Source organism: Carassius carassius, chromosome 31 (assembly GCF_963082965.1).
Source record: "Carassius carassius chromosome 31, fCarCar2.1, whole genome shotgun sequence".
Taxonomy (NCBI): domain Eukaryota; kingdom Metazoa; phylum Chordata; class Actinopteri; order Cypriniformes; family Cyprinidae; genus Carassius; species Carassius carassius.
The window spans coordinates 865,506-883,596 of record NC_081785.1 but is presented as its reverse complement, the minus strand read 5'-3'; the positions used below and the strand labels follow the sequence as shown (position 1 = coordinate 883,596).

At 33.0% G+C, this 18,091-nt stretch overlaps 1 protein-coding gene across 1 annotated transcript in view; it reads left to right on the top strand.

Moving 5' to 3' along the window:
- The window catches only part of LOC132111255 (1-phosphatidylinositol 4,5-bisphosphate phosphodiesterase beta-1-like), an 84,984-nt gene that overhangs the window by 4,813 nt on the left and 62,080 nt on the right, over nucleotides 1-18,091 (top strand). The window contains exon 3 of the mRNA XM_059518400.1: nucleotides 12,517-12,585. Coding sequence (XP_059374383.1) covers nucleotides 12,517-12,585 — 69 coding nt within the window. The remainder of the gene's footprint in view (nucleotides 1-12,516; nucleotides 12,586-18,091) is intronic.

Genomic DNA, 18,091 nt, shown 5'->3' with positions numbered 1-18,091 from the left:
ATTGTAGTATTATCAACATGCCACCTTAGTATTCACTAGTGTTTAGTTTTTATTTAAATACTTTTAATTTTCATTTTAGTTAAAATTTTAATAATTGTGTTTGTTGTTTGGATTGTCATTAAATAAATCCTTTTAGTTTTTATTTTTAATTTCATTTTTAATTTCTTCATTTAGTACTTAAAGTAAATAAAAATGTGATTTAAAAAAAAAATATATATATATATATATATATATATATATATATATATATTATTATTTTTTTTTTTAAATCACATTTTTATTATATATATATATTACATCTAATTGAAATAAAATAGAGCCCGACCGATATGGGTTTTTTGGGGGCCAATGCTGCCACTGATATTAGGGAGCAAAAAAAAATATTGATACCGATATATCGGCCAATATTCTTTGTGTAGGCTATATTATAGTACAGTACAGTCAAAAGTTTGGACCCACTTCCCATGTGTCATGTGTCCAAACTTTTGACTGGTACTATATATAGAATACAGTACAGTATATAGCTTACATAAACAGAATATATATACATACATAACCATTTTTTTACAATGATAACTCAAATGTGGTGATCAACACTTATAATAATGTTCCAAACATAGGCCTATGTAGTAGAGGCAGGGTATTTAACAATTTAACAATACACTTTATTATTCAAAATGAGTCTGACATAAGTGCACTTAACAGTAAACTTTACTTCACTTATTATAAATAACTTAACAGAAATAGAACAAAATTTATATAACTTGAATTAATAAATTAAACAAGGTAACTGTGAAGGGCAAGCAAGGATCAGGGGCAGGTTCATGCAGGAATAAAATGAATAAACAATAATAATTAATTACAAATAAACATAAATCACAAACTTTGTGTTGTGTATTTTTCTGGTAATCAAGTGAACATGCAGTACATTCGTATTTAAATATTTTTTTTTTTGCAGTTTAATAGCCTATTCACAGACCAAATATGCTGACAGAGTGTCTGCGCTACAACAGATGCGATGGAGCGACCACTGAAAATAACTTAAACTTTGTGTCAACATGTCATAAATAGAACGAGGCATCAGTTTACTGCACCTAGTGTGGTGCGGTATGACAAAATACAATAGACCGATGTGATAAGCATGAGTTCTGGGCCTCTACACCAGCTAAACACCTGCATTGACTGAGTGTCCACGATCAGCTCCGGTGGCTGTAACACAGGCTTTAATGCGCCGCAGATGCCTGTCTCTAACATCGCTGAGTCTGCTGTTAAAAATGAGCCATCCATTCATCATATCGTCAGGCAAAACTAAGAATTAGAATCATTGTAATGTGGCAATCAAATAGGTGAGGGTGGGTGGTGGGCAGATAATTTGAAGCAGTGTACTCGGTTGAAGTTTGAGCTCATCCGTGCATCTGTACAACAGTGACCTGGGTCACCAGTAACAAACAATGGAGCGCACTGTTTCTAAAACTAAGTAACTAAGTAACTTCAGCGCACTGAAAAACTAAGTAATTTCACCATTCAGATGCATTTAATCTGCGTTATATGTTTTGTAAAAGAAAATTCATATCGGCGGCATATCTGCGGCACATTCGCAGATTCTGATATATCGGCTACATATCGGCTAAACGATATATCGGTCGAGCTCTTGTTTTTTCATATGTCTCTGTAAAATGTTATATATTCAATTTTATTTAATTCATATAAATTAACATTAAATTTCATTTTTATTAATATATTTTTTTATTTTATTTTCAATAAAAAGTTTTAGTAATTTTGTTGTGTTTTTTTTGTTTTTATTAAATATGTCTATTTAGGTTTTATTTTTTATTTTTATTTCTTCATTTAGTATTTAAACGAAATAAACATTAGAAATTTTGTTGTTGCAACTAATTGCAAATAAATATTTCTCTAATACATTTTTAATATTCCATTTTATTTAATTTAACATTTAATTTATTTCAATTAACCTACCGTTTTTAACAGTTTTAGTTTTTGTTAACGGTAACAACATTGGTCCTTGGGTTTTCCTGAGGTCTAGACTAACCTGCCAATGACATTGAAATAATTTTAACATTAAAAATCACACACGTCATCCTTAAGCTTGAGTGTCCTGATCATTAAAACAATACATTATAAATATACATCTCATCAGAACCAAACAGTTTGTTTTATCTTGTGTGGAGTCACTTTCCAAAGTCTGTCCGGAGGGAATGAGGTTGAGTCTTTATGTCCAGATGGAGCACCGACAGCCAAATGCTCACATCGCCTCAGAGCCTGGCTCAGAGAAATGTCCCCCTTTAAATGAGTGATTTTCATCCAAGTATAGATGATTTTTCATTTTAAGTGTTCCAGAGTCTGTCCTTCACTTTTTTGCATTTCCATTAACAATCTTAACATAAAAATAAAGCCATACTGTTCAGTGTTGATCTTAACTGAGATACCTGGAGCTGCTGAGCTGATAAACACCATCTAATAGATGGTGCTCAATAGTAATTGTGTTGAAATGATCTGATGGAGTTAAGTGTGGGTGAAGAGAACAGGATGTCACATTATATTAAAAGCACACAGCATTGCAGTACAGGATGCCAGACAATGACATGAATCACAAGAATCACAAGCACGTTTGGTAAGATAACATCAGTTCATTCTGCCATTCTGTGTCAGAAAGCACAGTCATTTCTTATTATAGAAAATTAAGGCCACTGAGCTGATGAAATCAGAAAATGAAGTGCTCACTTGCCGTGAAAATGAATTGGAGTAAAAGAATGTTGAAAAATACTTTGCACTTGTTCATTTTATTTTATATTAATTCACCTCTTTTGATGAACCTAAAATGTCTTTTATATATTTTCAGACAGAATTATACATGAAATCAAACTGCCCCTGTCCACTTCTTAATGCATGTTACTGGTCTTAAATATTGTTTAAATCTTTTTTTTTTGGGCGAGGAAAAACAAATATTGCTAGTAAATTTCAGAAATATTTGCAAAATTATGGCAAGTTACATACTGAATTAAACGTAAATAAAATTTTGAAGTTGAAGTTGTGAGCAGTGTTATTTTATTATCATTGAAATAATGTTAAATATTTTAGTCATATTTTGAATCTGTTTTTATTTTTTATTTTTTCCATTAGGGTTAGGGTCATTTCCTATTTTAGGTAATGTTTTAATAATTTTGTTGTGTTTCTTTTCTATGAGAAATTTTGCCTGGCAACTATCAGATCAATATTTTTATTTTGTTTTATTGAACAATTATTTTAATGGTTTAAGATCTGTCTATCTTTCTGTCTGTCTACTGTATCTAATCTTCTAATGTAATGTTTTTTTTATTTGTTTAATTAATTAATTAATTTATTTATTTGTTTGTCTAAGGTAATTATTGTTTTTTTAAAATGTATTTGTTATTTTCAAATGTATAAATGTATTTATTTTTCTTATTCATTTAGACATTTATTTTACTTTTATTCAAGTTTAAAGGTACAGGTTGTAGGACCTGCCACTAGAGGGCACACTATCAAAACAATAACAATCGTGTGGTTTGATGATGCTAAGAAGGAGCGTGGAATGATGGGATTTGTTGTCTTCTACCCAACAGCTGACGGCCAGCAATCAGACGATATGAAAACGATTACCACTTGTTCAGCAAATATATACACTTGTGTACATTCAAACACAATAATTGGGCATACATAGCAAATGCGAGTGCAACGATTTGCGCGAATAGATTACATACAGAGTCAATGCAAAACAACTCACCTGTCGAGTAAAACACAAGTGAGATCGGCATCTCTTTCTAGTTGAAGTTTTTCACGAAGTTTTCTTCATCTAGAAAATACAACACCGATATTGATCTTCGTTCTTTCTCTCCTCTTGTCCCAAATGCTTCTTGGGTCGTTTGGCCCGTACGCTTACATTTATGGGAGCTGTCCTTGTTGACAGAACCAGCGGCAGACGGTAAACAGTAATTATGTTCCATTAATAAGTAACACAATCCACCATAAAACGTGCAAGAAGTAAATAAGGAACTGCTTGAAGCAAGCTAGTGGTTTGCTGGACGCTAAGACACTACTTCCGCATTTGTCCACGACACTGTTGTCATGTGGTTTCTACGTCAGTAAAGGCTTTAACAAAGGGGAACTAATGTCATTGACAGGCGACTGCACTGCCCTGTGTTTAGAATGGGAATTTTCCCATGATTTACAAGTAGTTGAAAACATTAGAGATATTGTTAGTAATCAGCTGGACAAAATATATAACACTAGCCTAGTGGTTTTTGGATATTTTACTGCAAATATCTTACAAATTGTACCTTTAAATGTGACCTGGACATGAGTGTGAACTCAGCAGGAAGTGAGGTCATATGAGTTGAATGTGGATTTGGCAGTATATAACACCCTCTGCTCTCCTCTTGCCCTTTTATATAAGAGAATCCATTATGATTCAGTCGAGTGCAAGTGTATTGCAGCAAACTTCAGCATGTCATTACTCATGTCAGTTTGTGAAAGCAGCAGTGAGTAACATCAGAATGATATTCATCTGAGTGACGCAGTCTTCAGATTCTAGATGGTATTTAATTAAATGTTGCTAATTGTGAAAAGCTCACAGGACACTTGAAATACATAGATATTGATATTGGCTAAAACAAACATATTTCCAAATCACATTTTACCTCAAAATATAATGGAAAAAGGGTTATGTGTATATATACATATGAAAAGTTTGGATGTAAAATGTGCTTAATTGTCACACAACTGAAAATAATATCATGATGAAATAAAATACTAGTGGTCTTAAAATGGGCTTATATATGGGCAAAATATAATTTCTTACCTCATTTTTTATATTTATTTATTTATTTATTGATGATTAAGCATTATATATATATATATATATATATATATATATATATATATATATATATATATATATATATATATATATATATATATATATGCAGTACAGACCAAAAGTTTGGAAACATTACTATTTTTAATGTTTTTGAAAGAAGTTTCGTCTGATCATCTTCTGCTCAATTTATTATACTTTAAATTATCCTTTATTTCTGTGATGCAAAGCTGAATTTTTAGGATCATTATCACATGATCCTTTAGAAATCATTCTAATATGATGATTCATTATCAAAGTTGGAAACAGTTCTGCTGCTTAATATTTTTTCAGAACGTGATACTTTTTTAGGATACTTTGATGAATAAAAAGTAAAAAAAAAAAGATGCTATGTTTTTAAAATATAAATATTTTGTAATAACAATATACACTACTGGTCAGTAATTTGGGGTCAGTAATTTTTTTTTCTTTCTTTTTTTTTTAAATGAAATCAATACTTTTATTCAGCAAGGATGTGTTAAATTGATAAAAAGTGATAGTAAAGAAAATATATTATTAGAATATATATTATTAGACTTTTTTTTTATTTTGAATAAATGCAGTTCTTTTTAACCTTTTATTCATCAAATATATTAGACAGCAGAACTGTTTCCAACACTCATAATAAATCAGAATATTAGAATGATTTCTAAATGATCATGTGATAGACTGGATGTTACATGTGACACTGAAGGCTGGAGTAACCAACTGGACCTCATCTACACGCGCTGTTGCTCTGTGTACAACTCTTCAGTTGCTCCACTGCACACCTCAGACCATATCCTCATTACTGCTAACCTAGCACTTACTCCTGAAGTTCCTCACACTCCAACGCAGGTCACCTTTCGACGGAACCTACGTTCACTCTCTCCATCTCGCCTATCTTCTGTGGTTTCATCCTCACTTCCTGCACTCTCTCAGTTTTCTGCTCTGGACACGAACAGCGCTACGGACACTCTTTGCTCCACTTTAACATCTTGCTTGGACAACTTTTGCCCACTGTTGTCGAGACCAGCACGTACCACCTGCCCCCTGGCTGTCCGAGGTTCTTTGTGAACATCGCTCTAAACTCAGGGCTGCAGAGAGGAAATGGCAGAAATCAAGAAACTCCACAGACCTCAGTGTGTATCAGTCTCTCCTCTCTTCCTTCTCTGCAAATGTCTTCACGGCTAAAACATTTTACTACCACAACAAAATTAACAACTGTTGTGACGCTCGGACACTCTTCAAGACTTTCTCTTCTCTTCTTAATCCGCCGCCACCACCTCCTCCATCGACTCTTACAGCGGACAACTTTGCAGTTTTCTTCATAAATAAGACAAGATCCATCAGTGACCAATTCTCCACACCGCAGACTGAGGACAACTTCACAATGACTGATGCACACTCTTTCTCCTCCTTCTCCCCACTCTCAGAGATGGACGTTTCCAAACTTCTCCTGTCCAATCATCCTACTACTTGTCCACTTGATTCGATCCCCACTCACCTCCTTCAAGCGATCTCTTCTTCAGTCATACCTTCACTTACTCACATTATCAACTCCTCTCCTCACTCTGGAACATTTCCCTCAGCATTCAAGCAGGCTCAGGTAAGCCCACTGCTCAAGAAACCATCTCTAAATCCAGCGCTTCTTGAAAACTACAGACCGGTATCCCTTCTTCCATTCATCGCAAAGACACTTGAGCGAGCTGTGTTCAACCAGCTTTCTATGTTTCTTGTACAGAACAACCTCCTGGACAGCAACCAATCTGGCTTCAAAAGTGGCCACTCAACTGAGACTGCTCTGTTCTCGGTTACTGAAGCCCTGCGACTAGCAAGAGCAGCTTCAAAATCCTCAGTACTCATCTTACTGGACCTGTCTGCTGCTTTTGATACTGTTAATCACCAGATTCTCCTGCCCACCCTCAGAAAGATGGGCATCTCTGGAACTGCACTTCTGTGGGTCAAGTCCTACCTCTCTGACAGATCCTTCAGTGTGTCTTGGAGGGGTGATGTTTCTTAGTCACAACACCTTGCTACTGGGGTTCCTCAAGGCTCAGTACTTGGACCACTTCTCTTCTCCATCTACATGACGTCATTAGGATCTGTCATTCAGAATCATGGCTTTTCTTATCACTGCTACGCTGATGACACCCAACTCTACTTCTCATTCCAACCAGATGACCCGACGGTAGCTGCTCGCATTTCAGGCTGTCTGAGTGACATTTCTAGCTGGATGAATGACCATCACCTTCAGCTTAACCTTACAAAGACAGAACTCCTGGTGATTCCAGCTCACCCATTGCTTCATCACAACTTCTCTATACAGCTGGGTTCGTCAACCATTACTCCTTCTAGGACAGCCAGAAACCTAGGAGTTGTGATGGATCATCAGTTAAGCTTCACAGACCACATTGCTACAACGACCCGGTCCTGTTTGCCTTATACAACATTAGGAAGATTAGACCCTTCCTGTCAGAGCAAGCAACCCAACTTCTTGTCCAAGCTCTTGTTCTCTCCAGACTGGACTATTGTAATGCTCTCCTGGCGGGCCTTCCTGCATGTACTGTCAAGCCTCTGCAGTAGATCCAGAATGCAGCAGCGAGGGTTGTCTTCAATGAGCCAAAAAAAGCTCACGTTACTCCTCTCCTCATCAGGTTACACTGGCTACCAGTGTAGCCTACAAGATGACCACTGGCACGGCACCAACAAACCTAAACTCACTGGTTAAATCTTATGTGCCCTCCAGAAGTTTGCGTTCTGCAAGTGAACGACGCCTTGTGGTGCCATCCCAAAGAAGTTCAAAATCACTCTCACTGACCTTTTCCTGGACTGTGCCCAGCTGGTGAAATGACCTCCCAATCTGAAATTCTTTATTCATTTTCAAGAAAGATCTAAAGACTTATCTTTTTCGACAGCACATAACCAACTCACTTTTCCTTTTCTTGTCTTTCCATTTATTAAAAAAAAAAAAAAACCCTGGCTATGCGTTCTATACTAGACTAACTGAGACTTGTCATAGCACTTGTATACTGTTGTTGTTGTTCTCTTGTTGACCTGACTGCTTCTATTGTTCTCATTTGTAAGTCGCTTTGGATAAAAGCGTCTGCTAAATGATTAAATGTAAATGTAAAAGTAAATGTAATGATGCTGAAAAATTCAGCTTTGCATCACAGGAATAAATTATTTTTTTAAAGTATATTCAAATAGAAAACTATTATTTTAAGTTGTAATAATATTTCACAATATTACAGTTTTTTCTGTATTTTTGATCAAATAAATGCAGGCTTGACGAGCAGAAGAAACTTCTTTCAAAAACATAAAAAATAGTAATGTTTCCAAACTTTTGGTCTGTACTGTATATATATAAATATATATATATATATATATATAAATGTGAAAAAATACAAAAGCAGAATAACAAATATAAGTAAAGTAAAAAAAATGCATGGTAGTGTTCGTTTGTTTTGTTTTTGTATTATTGAGATACTATAATAGATTTTATAAATATTTTGAATATTTGTAATTTTTCATTTTATTCATTTTGTTAAAACTGTATTAGTTTTGTGTATGTGTGTGTGTATGTGTATGTGTATGTGTATGTGTATGTGTATGTAATCTAATATTATAATATAATAAATATAATATAATACAACTTTAATGGCCGTTAAATGGGACTTTTTTATATACAAAGTATAATTTCTTATCTTTTCTTGGAATCATGCTGGACAGGTTTCACCCGGGTTTATATATATATATATATATATTAATATATATATATATATATATAAAACAATCTACATGCCAGTCAATGAAAGCAATGAAAGTAAACCTGACAGTTTTTCATGTCCATAAAATAATTCCAGAACAGACGCCTCTGGCCAGTAGTAGTATCATAGCATATTGTATTGTTATGCAAACCAAGCATGTATTTGAATCAATACATGAGTTTCTATATTTAGCAGCACTGCAGGCCAGATTGTCACCACTGAGAGTCGAGCAAATCATGACAGTCACTAACAACTGGCTCCATTATTGAATATAGTAGCAGGTTTGTGAGTTTTCAGTGGATGGAGAGTCAACAGAGTGTGGTTTGCTTTGCTGAACTTACAGATATTTGATCATGTAATCTCAATGGATTTTCAGCGCGTGCAGGAGCAGGTGTCTGAGCTCGCTGGCGACGTCTTCTGCAAGCTGATTTCAAGGGTGCCTGGTGCCTGTCTTCAAATTGCTTTAGCCCAGCTCCCCATCATAGACCACCTCCATCCTCTGTTGCCATGGTGCTGGTAAAGCTCCCGCCACCATACGAGGATTTTCATAGATGAACCAGCTGAGTGAGAGATGCTTTCATTATTCAGATAGCCTTGGCACACACTTGAAATTATCATAAATATTAGATAGTCATAAAACGGGGAAACTATATTGAAAAAAATATCAATTGCATTGCATCATAATACCTTCCACGTGTTAGGAAAATGCACAAATTTACATTTGCATTGTTCGGTTTTTCATCAATGTCATTTCTGCATGTTTTTATTTCACAGTTAGTAAATGTGAGTTGAGTTGAGAATGACCTCGTGGCCGAGTGAATATTAGAGGAGACGTGTTTCTTGTCCTGTGTTAGTGACATCCTGGGTGTCTTTGTATATTCTCCTGCAGTCTGCTGTCCTCCTGTGTTCACTGAAGTGTGTCACGCACACAAAAACGTGTCAGTGATGGCTGGGGATTGCAACCCATCAATTTACAGAAATATATTATAGAAATAATGAAAATGGATATATTTCCAAATATAATCATGTCAATTTCTCATGTAGAAAGTATAAAAAATAAAGATAGTGTCCGTTGTTTAATCAAAGAAAGTTTTTTTTAAAGGACTGTAGTATTGTGTCTAAATCCACCTTGTAGAGTCCGAGATGAGTCCTAGTCCTTAGCCAGTTGAGTCATGTTACACATGACGTGGATTTATCTGTATGAAAAATTATTGAGTCCAAGATTTCCGTGTTCATGTCAAGTTCCAAGTTCATTCATCATTGCAGTCTGAGTCTAACCACCCAAACTCTTAAGGCCAATAATTTACAATAATGCACAGTAACACAGAGATATAACATACAGTATATAATATATTTGTGTGTGTATTGGAATAGAGATTTAAAAACAATTAATCCTTCAAGTTACGCCAATAGGTGGCGAGAAGGGACCCTTTCTTTTTATGGCTGAGTCAATTCAATTTGTTCAAAACACGGATTCATTCAGGAGTCAGTGAATCATTCATTCAACTGATTCATTCAAACATACTGATTCATTCAGGAAAAAAAAGAAAGAGCTGCTCTTATGAGTGAGTCATTGAATTGTTCACTCAAATGATTCGCTGGATCATCCTGAAACAAAACACCATACAGGTGTATTCTCAGTTTGTCTACTAACTATTTTCATTGATGGAACACAAAACAGACTGTAACTGGTGATAGTGTGGTTAAACTGTAAGTTAATTGTAAATTCGTAAACGACAGCACTCTTGCTCACGTGATATTGCTTAAATATGGCTTGGCTTATAGTTAAACAATGCAGTTATGTATCCATTAGTTACTATGAGCTTATAAATCAGCATGCATTAGGCAGAGGTGGAAAGAGTACAAAAATATTCTACTCAAGTAAAAGTACCATTACATTAATGAAATTTTACTTAAGTACAAGTAAAAGTACCAGTCTAAAAATCTACTCAAGTAAAAGTAAAAAGTAGCTCATCTAAAATTTACTCAGAGTAAAAATTACTTAATTACATTTTAACAGTGGGAGGGAGTCAAAAATGGGACAGGCCAAGGGTGTCAAACTCAGTTCCTGGAGGGCCACAGTCCTGCACAGTTTAGATATAACCCTAATTAAACACACCTGATCCAGCTAATCTAATCATTTAGGTTTATTTGAAAACTACATGATATGTGTGCTGGAGCAGGGTTAGAACTAAACTCTGCAGGGCTACGGTCCTCCAGGAACTGAGTTTGACACCCCTGGTCTATTAATCTCAAACTAGTTGTTTTTAATTAAAGGAATCAGTTATTTAGAATAATAAAACATTTGGGCTGTTACCAGGCAAATCATTATCAACAAACTCATCTTTTAATGCAGAGGAAATGCAGAATATTCATTGGAAGTGGCATTTAGATGTATTACACTGTTTAGTGCAGGACAAGAATGCATTTAACCTGCAGTTACAAATGCATGAATAATGTTTTGATATACAAGACATAAAATGTTGAATACTCATTTGAAATGATAAGAAATTAATTATAAAAAAAAAATCAAAAGATACTTTAAATGTGAAATTAAAATGGCCAGTATGTGTCAGCATGTCACTGTTAATAAGTGAGTCAATGCGATTGAACTGAATCACACAGTGAAAGAACGCACTATAAATGCGCGCGCATATCATTAAAACAAAAATTATGATATTATCACAGACGATATATATAGCACACTCCTCACCACTGTCTTTTTGGCTAATTTGTGCAAAACCTCTTGCTAAAATGTCAAAGCTTCATTTTAACCACCAATGCAACGATGCAATTATTTAGCTTACCTCTACATTCTTGCGCAGGGTTGATGTTTTGTTGAGATTTTATAAGCTGCTAGTTTGGTCTTCCTAGGCATGTACAGCTTACACTGCATAATAGAGCATACATATGGCCAGGGGTTCACTTCATTTCCTTCGAGTTCAACTTCAGAATATGACGGGGTTTCGTTTTCAGCGGTGTCTGCATCACTAACGCCTGTTTTGACCGTCTGCATCTTTCTTGTGATTTTAGCGCCAGTGTGCCCTCCTGCCCATTATTTTCTGACGAAGTTTCCAGGGAGCGATTTTTTTTTTTTTTTTTACTCAGTAATTAATGTGTTTTAAAATGTAGCGAAGTACAATACTTTAAATAAAATATACTTAAGTAAAAGTAAAATTACAGATTTAAAAAATTACTTTAAAAAGTATTAGTACACAAAAAAGCTACTCAATTACAGTAACGCGAGTAAATGTAATTCGTTACTTTCCACCTCTGGCATTAGGAAAATAACAGAATCGGACAAATGTGGTTTAGTTTTTAGAGTATGATGTCACATCACAGGGGCACTGTTGTGTCAAGTTCTCATGTGTTGCAAATGTTTTTTGGAGCATATGAGGACGTTCAGGTTTTACCGTCATAAAAATAACGTTCTATTTTTACCTTCCAATCATTGCTGTGCTGCATAAATGAGTATAAGGAGCCAATGCGTCTTTGTTTTGTTCCAGTTCAGTTGTAGCTCGGTCATGCCAGCAGAATGCCGTCAGCTTTGGTTTCTGCTGCAGCTGTCAGAAAGCATATCCATCAGCATGTCCATAACACACTGCAGACGCAAATAATACGACGCTCTGGCCCTGCATCATTTCCTTACCAGTGTATCTAGCGAGTCTTTCGTTAATTTCTTTGATCTAAACCTGCGCGAGTGAGTTAGTCACTACGTTTCATGTCTGATTAATTATTTATTTTAATTTTTTCCATCAGTGTTTTCTCTTTCAACTGTTATTTCTTTTGTGCTATTTAACCTCATATTGATTCAGTTCAACAGCATTAAATTGTTCTTGTGAGCTGTGGCCTAAAATCTGCCCCTCCCTCTTTCAGGAAACAGATCTATTGGACATCACCTACATCAAAGATGCAAGAACGGGGAAATGCACCAAAACGCCAAAGGTAAGACTGGTGTATTCAGTGCATCCTGCTATTATAATCCAAACAAATACATCTGGGCCCAAATCTGCTAGCCAATGCTATTTCCAACATGCTAATTTATAATAAGAAAAGGAAAGTTCACCCACAAGTCAAGTTGAACAACGTATCCACCTTGTTTTTAGCATGAAGAACGGGCATTTTTGTAACATTTTTAGCAGAAGGCCTACCAAAGATCATTATTCTGCTTGATATTGCAAACTTGTATTATCGTATAATTTTAATGTATTGTCATAATTATAAACAATTGTTTGTACTGTTTACTTCAAGTTTTTTTTGCTTCTAGCATTTGGATAACTTTTTGCAAGGTGCTATCAAACCTATAAACATACGTTCTTTCAGTATCATTAACAGAATGTTTGTTCAAAATTAAAATCACTATTTATATATTGTTCATGGAATGTTTTTTTGAAACGTTTTAGTTGAATGTTTGACTAACATTTTTTAAATGTTACTACTTGTTTCGGAATGTTCAGAGAACATTCAAAGTAGCGTTTCCATAATGTGTGCATAATTTTTTTTTTGTTAGCTGGGACACATTCGTGTACTTTAGTCTTTTTATCCTTCAGAAATCAAATACTTTAGTGTTTTGGTTCATCTGCAGAGTTGGTAGATTGAAGTGATTTTTGAGATGCCTGTGGACTAAATGAATGAGAAAATACTGGAAAAGATGGGCGTCACCATTGGAGATGTTGCAAACACCAATCTATTTGTTCTCCTCCATTCGCTCGCATCAGTTTATAATCACGTCCTTGTGTAAAGGAGGTTTAGCCATTACTACGGCAGCGTGCTCTGTTTCCCAGGCCCTATATAGGTTAATAGCTCTTGTGGGTGATAAGCATCTCTCTTTGAGGGTAATGGTCTGTGCAATCTGGTGTGGAATGGCCACAGGCAGACAGACATCTGCACCCACGCTATATCTGGACCACGCCGGGCTAAATATGGAGCCCGTGGGCTGCGGGTCTCCCAGGTGAACTCTTTCCTGACACTCACGGGTGTTATTTGTGTCTGTGAAATGAGAGAACGAAACGCACAAATGCAGTGAAGAGTCGTGTCATGTTACAGCACAGCGGATGTCGACAGTGCGTCTGTTTTAGTCTTGAGTTTATGCTGTGGATTCATTGATTTCAGTGTGGTTGGTGCATCAGAAGGATGTGGAGGAAAAAGGCAAGGGTTTGTGATAGCGGTTAATCATGCAAACAAAATGAAACAGATTTTATCTTTTGTATCTGGTGGTCTAGATGTGGTTTCCAGTTTCAGTGGCTTGTATTTTATTTTAATAGACACTGATTTCATCCCAAAATTAAACACATAAACTAATAATATAGTGTAATTTTTATAATTAACTTGCAAAATAAAATAATTATATATATATATATATATATATATATATATATATATATATATATATATATATATATATATATATATATATATATATATATATATATATATATATATTGCATTATTATTATTTGCATTATTATTATTATAAAAAAAAGCTTTTTGTAGGATCTTTGTAACTTAGTATTTAAAATTAAGTTTTTATGCATAATTGTATTATATATATAATATTATAGAAATGCAAGAGTTTGTGAAAATGGTCGATTGTGCAACCAAAATGTAAGAAAAAATAAAATTATATATATATATATATATATATATATATATATATATATGTATGTGTGTGTGTGTGTATATATTATATATATATATATATATATATATATATATATATATATATATATATATAATGTATGCAATTTAATAAAAATTGAAAATTAATTATTATATGTTATTATAACTTTATTTCATGTTTTTAAATAGTGTTTGTTGGACCATTGGAATGTTTGACATTTTAACATTCTCTTTCAAGCACTTTTACTTTACCTGTTGTTTGCTGTATCTGGTTACTCTGATTAAGAGTTTATATGAGTTATTATTTGTTCGTTTCTTTACATCTTCTTGTACTGCGGTGGTCAGAGTGAATACTGCGGTCTCTCTCTCTGTCCTTGCGCTGTGATATAAAGCATCTCCTCGGAGCGAGTGTGTCATGATTGAGAGTGATTCTGGGAAACGCGGAGTGCTGGTGTCAAAGGCAGCTGAATAAATCTTGCAGCGGCGCGTTTATATGAGGGCATCCACGAGCCACAACAAACCGTCCATCCACCCGAGGATGTAGAGGTCGAAGCCATTTCCACAGACTGAGAATGAGACGCTGTACGAGTGTGAGAGAGTGAGACGCAGTCTGATGATCGATTGACGTGAAGCTGCTGGAGAAATGCTGTTCAAAAATAAACTCTGTTCTCACCGGTGGCTTTTTTGGATAAAAATTTGGTTGTTTTTGGTAGGGCTTAGTGATATTGAATTTTGAGTTTAAATTGCATTTTTGAGTTTATATTAAATGTACTTGATGTATTAAAATTATACAAATTATCCAATATTGTAAATCACCATCATCATGATTTATATAGGCCTTTTTTATGCATATATGGTAGTAATTTGTACTGTAAATATCAGATATTTATAAGTGCTTTTATATTTAAAAGTATAGAATTACCACTTGGGATTACTTTATACTTATTTATATATGCAATGATTCATGTTTATGTTTATAATAAGTATTAGATTTAGAATTATTAATTTAGTAATTATTTTTTTAATTATTAATTTATTCATAATATTTTTTTAATAATCAATTTTAGTAAAATATAATACATAATTATTACATATTATTAATATTATTATTATTACAAATGAAATCAATATTGTTAATTTATATATATTTTAAAAACATTATATTTTATGTACATTTTATATTAAAGTAAGTGTTTATTTATAAGAAGTTATTAAGTAAAATTTGGTAGTATAGACTTATAGGGTTACTGAATTTTTAATAGATGTGAAATTTTATTAACAATACTAATACTAATAATAATAGGGCACTTGAATGAATTATAATACATTTATAAATATATTATGTAAGTAAATTTATATATTAAAATACATAAATTTACTTGGATTTATCACAGGTTAAAAAAATTAAAATTAAATTAAATTAAATTAAATTAAATTAAATTAAATTAAATTAAATTAAATTAAATTAAATTAAATTAAATTGTTTCTTGCATTGATAAATCATCATATTAGAATGATTTCTGAAGATCATGTGACACTGAAGACTGTAATAAATTGTATTTTAAAATATATTCACATAGAAAACATTTATTTTTAATTGTAATATTTCACAACATTACTGTTTTTATTGCGTTTTTAATCAAGTAAATGCAACCTTGGTGGACAGTAAAAACTCTTTTATTTATCTGTTCTCTTTTCTTTACTTTTATGGCAAATCATCAAACTCTACTCTAATTTTCTGTTTTGTTCGTCCCAGAGTAGCAGGTTACTTCTAATTGCAAGCTGTTTAGCTAACTTTTTTATTGAGAAAGAAATGTGAGTGTTTTTAATCACTAGTGTACTGAGACCATGAACAATATCCTGCTGCTTTTGTTTGCAATTGTTTTTTTATGTGAGCCATTAAAGATGTTTTTGTTAATTGAAAAGAAGAAAGATGCCATTGATTTGTTGTGCGCTTGTAAAACAGACAGCAGATGAATACAGAAGAGAGCAGAGGAACTGCTCATCTTTCAGGAGTTTTCCCTTGTTTGCCAGATCTTGGCTTCTCGTTAAAGCACACAGCGAGAACAGTAGCATACTGTAAATTACACCATTGAAAAATGGAGAAGATAAAGAGACAGTTATGTCATAAATGTATATGATTCATATTAAAACCAATCACAATGTCTGGAGCAGTAGTGGGTCATCTGTTGATAAGCAGCCAGAGCTTTGCTAATGGCGCTAAACTATTCTTAAATAGTTCAATTAAAAATTAACATTCTGTCATCATTTCTTTATATGTCTCAATATAGTTGTAGAAATATTTATAAAAGAAACATAAATTTGTTAGTGTTTATACATTTAATAAGTATAGACTTAAGATTTCGTATTAGGAATTTATGAAATGATGGATTATGAAATCGTTTTTATTGTATTATTATTATTATAAATTATTATTATAATATATTTTAATAAATTGATAATTAAAAGTATGAGATAATTGAAAGATAATTAAACAAATTAAAAGTATTTTATTAAATGTAAATATTAATAAAACATTTAATTAATTAATTGTATATATGTTTTAGATTTATGGTAAGTGATTTATCTAAAATGATTAAATGTTAAGATGTATATTTATAAATATAGACTTAAAACTTAGGATTATTGAAATTCCTAATTTACTGATGCTTATTATTATTATTATTTTTATTATTATTATTATTATTATTATTAAATATTTTAGTAAATTTAAAGACATTTATTATTATTATTATTTGCAAATTCAAAATATTATGTATATATTAAAAATATGTCTAATGTTAAATTATTAAAAATATACTGTATAATATTTACACAGACTTATTGCCTAGCATTGTCATTATTATTATTATTATTATTATTATTATTATTATTATTATTATTATTATTATTATTATTATTATTATTATTATTATTATTAATAAATCAAATGTCTCTCAATATATATTGAAACATTTTATATTATATTTACGTTTCATAGTAATTGTTTCTATATAAAATTTATAAATGTTATTTGTAATTATTATATACACTTCTGACTCAGAATCATTGAATTTTCTAATAGTAATCATATTTATTTATATTATGATTATTATTAATTATAATAAAGTATAGTCAATTGATATAACTGTATAATAAGTATTATTATTATTATTATTATTGCCATTATTATGATAAATTCAATATTAAGTCATACATCTGTGTGTATAAATGGTGTATAATACTTACACATAAATCTACATTTTAGTTGAATGCATAAGGCCAGCTGGAGTTATTTTTATGTTGCTGTGATTTGAGTTGTTTTTGCGTCTTTCATTGATTTCTTCGCTGCATTGGATTGTGCTGCTGCTGTGTGCGTTGCAAATACACTGCGCTATCAGTGGATGCATTTGCTCTTACTTGAGTCTTTTCCATGCAACTGCATATATTTTGAGTTAGACTTAAGATCGCGGCCCTTTTTTTCTTTGAGCATTGAGCCGTTCAAGCGTGCAGTAGACAGAATTAGAGTCCTTCTGCTGCAGCTTCCACCCACTCGCAGGTTTACCCCGCAGACTTCTCACGTGTTACCGCAGTAAAACTCTCATGAGCCTGTGCGTGTGTGTAATCAGCAGAAGTATGACTGTTGCTCATTCGTAGGGTCAGTGAGTTGAACTTTCATGCATAAGTCATCCAGGAGCGAGATGTTTTCAGAGGGCAACAGCAACTTTCTGAAGGTGAGAATCAAACATCAGCGATGGAGGAATAAAATCTGTCTTTAAGTACTTGTTGGTTCGGTACTGAAGTGTAAGACGAGATTGTTTACATTGTGTAG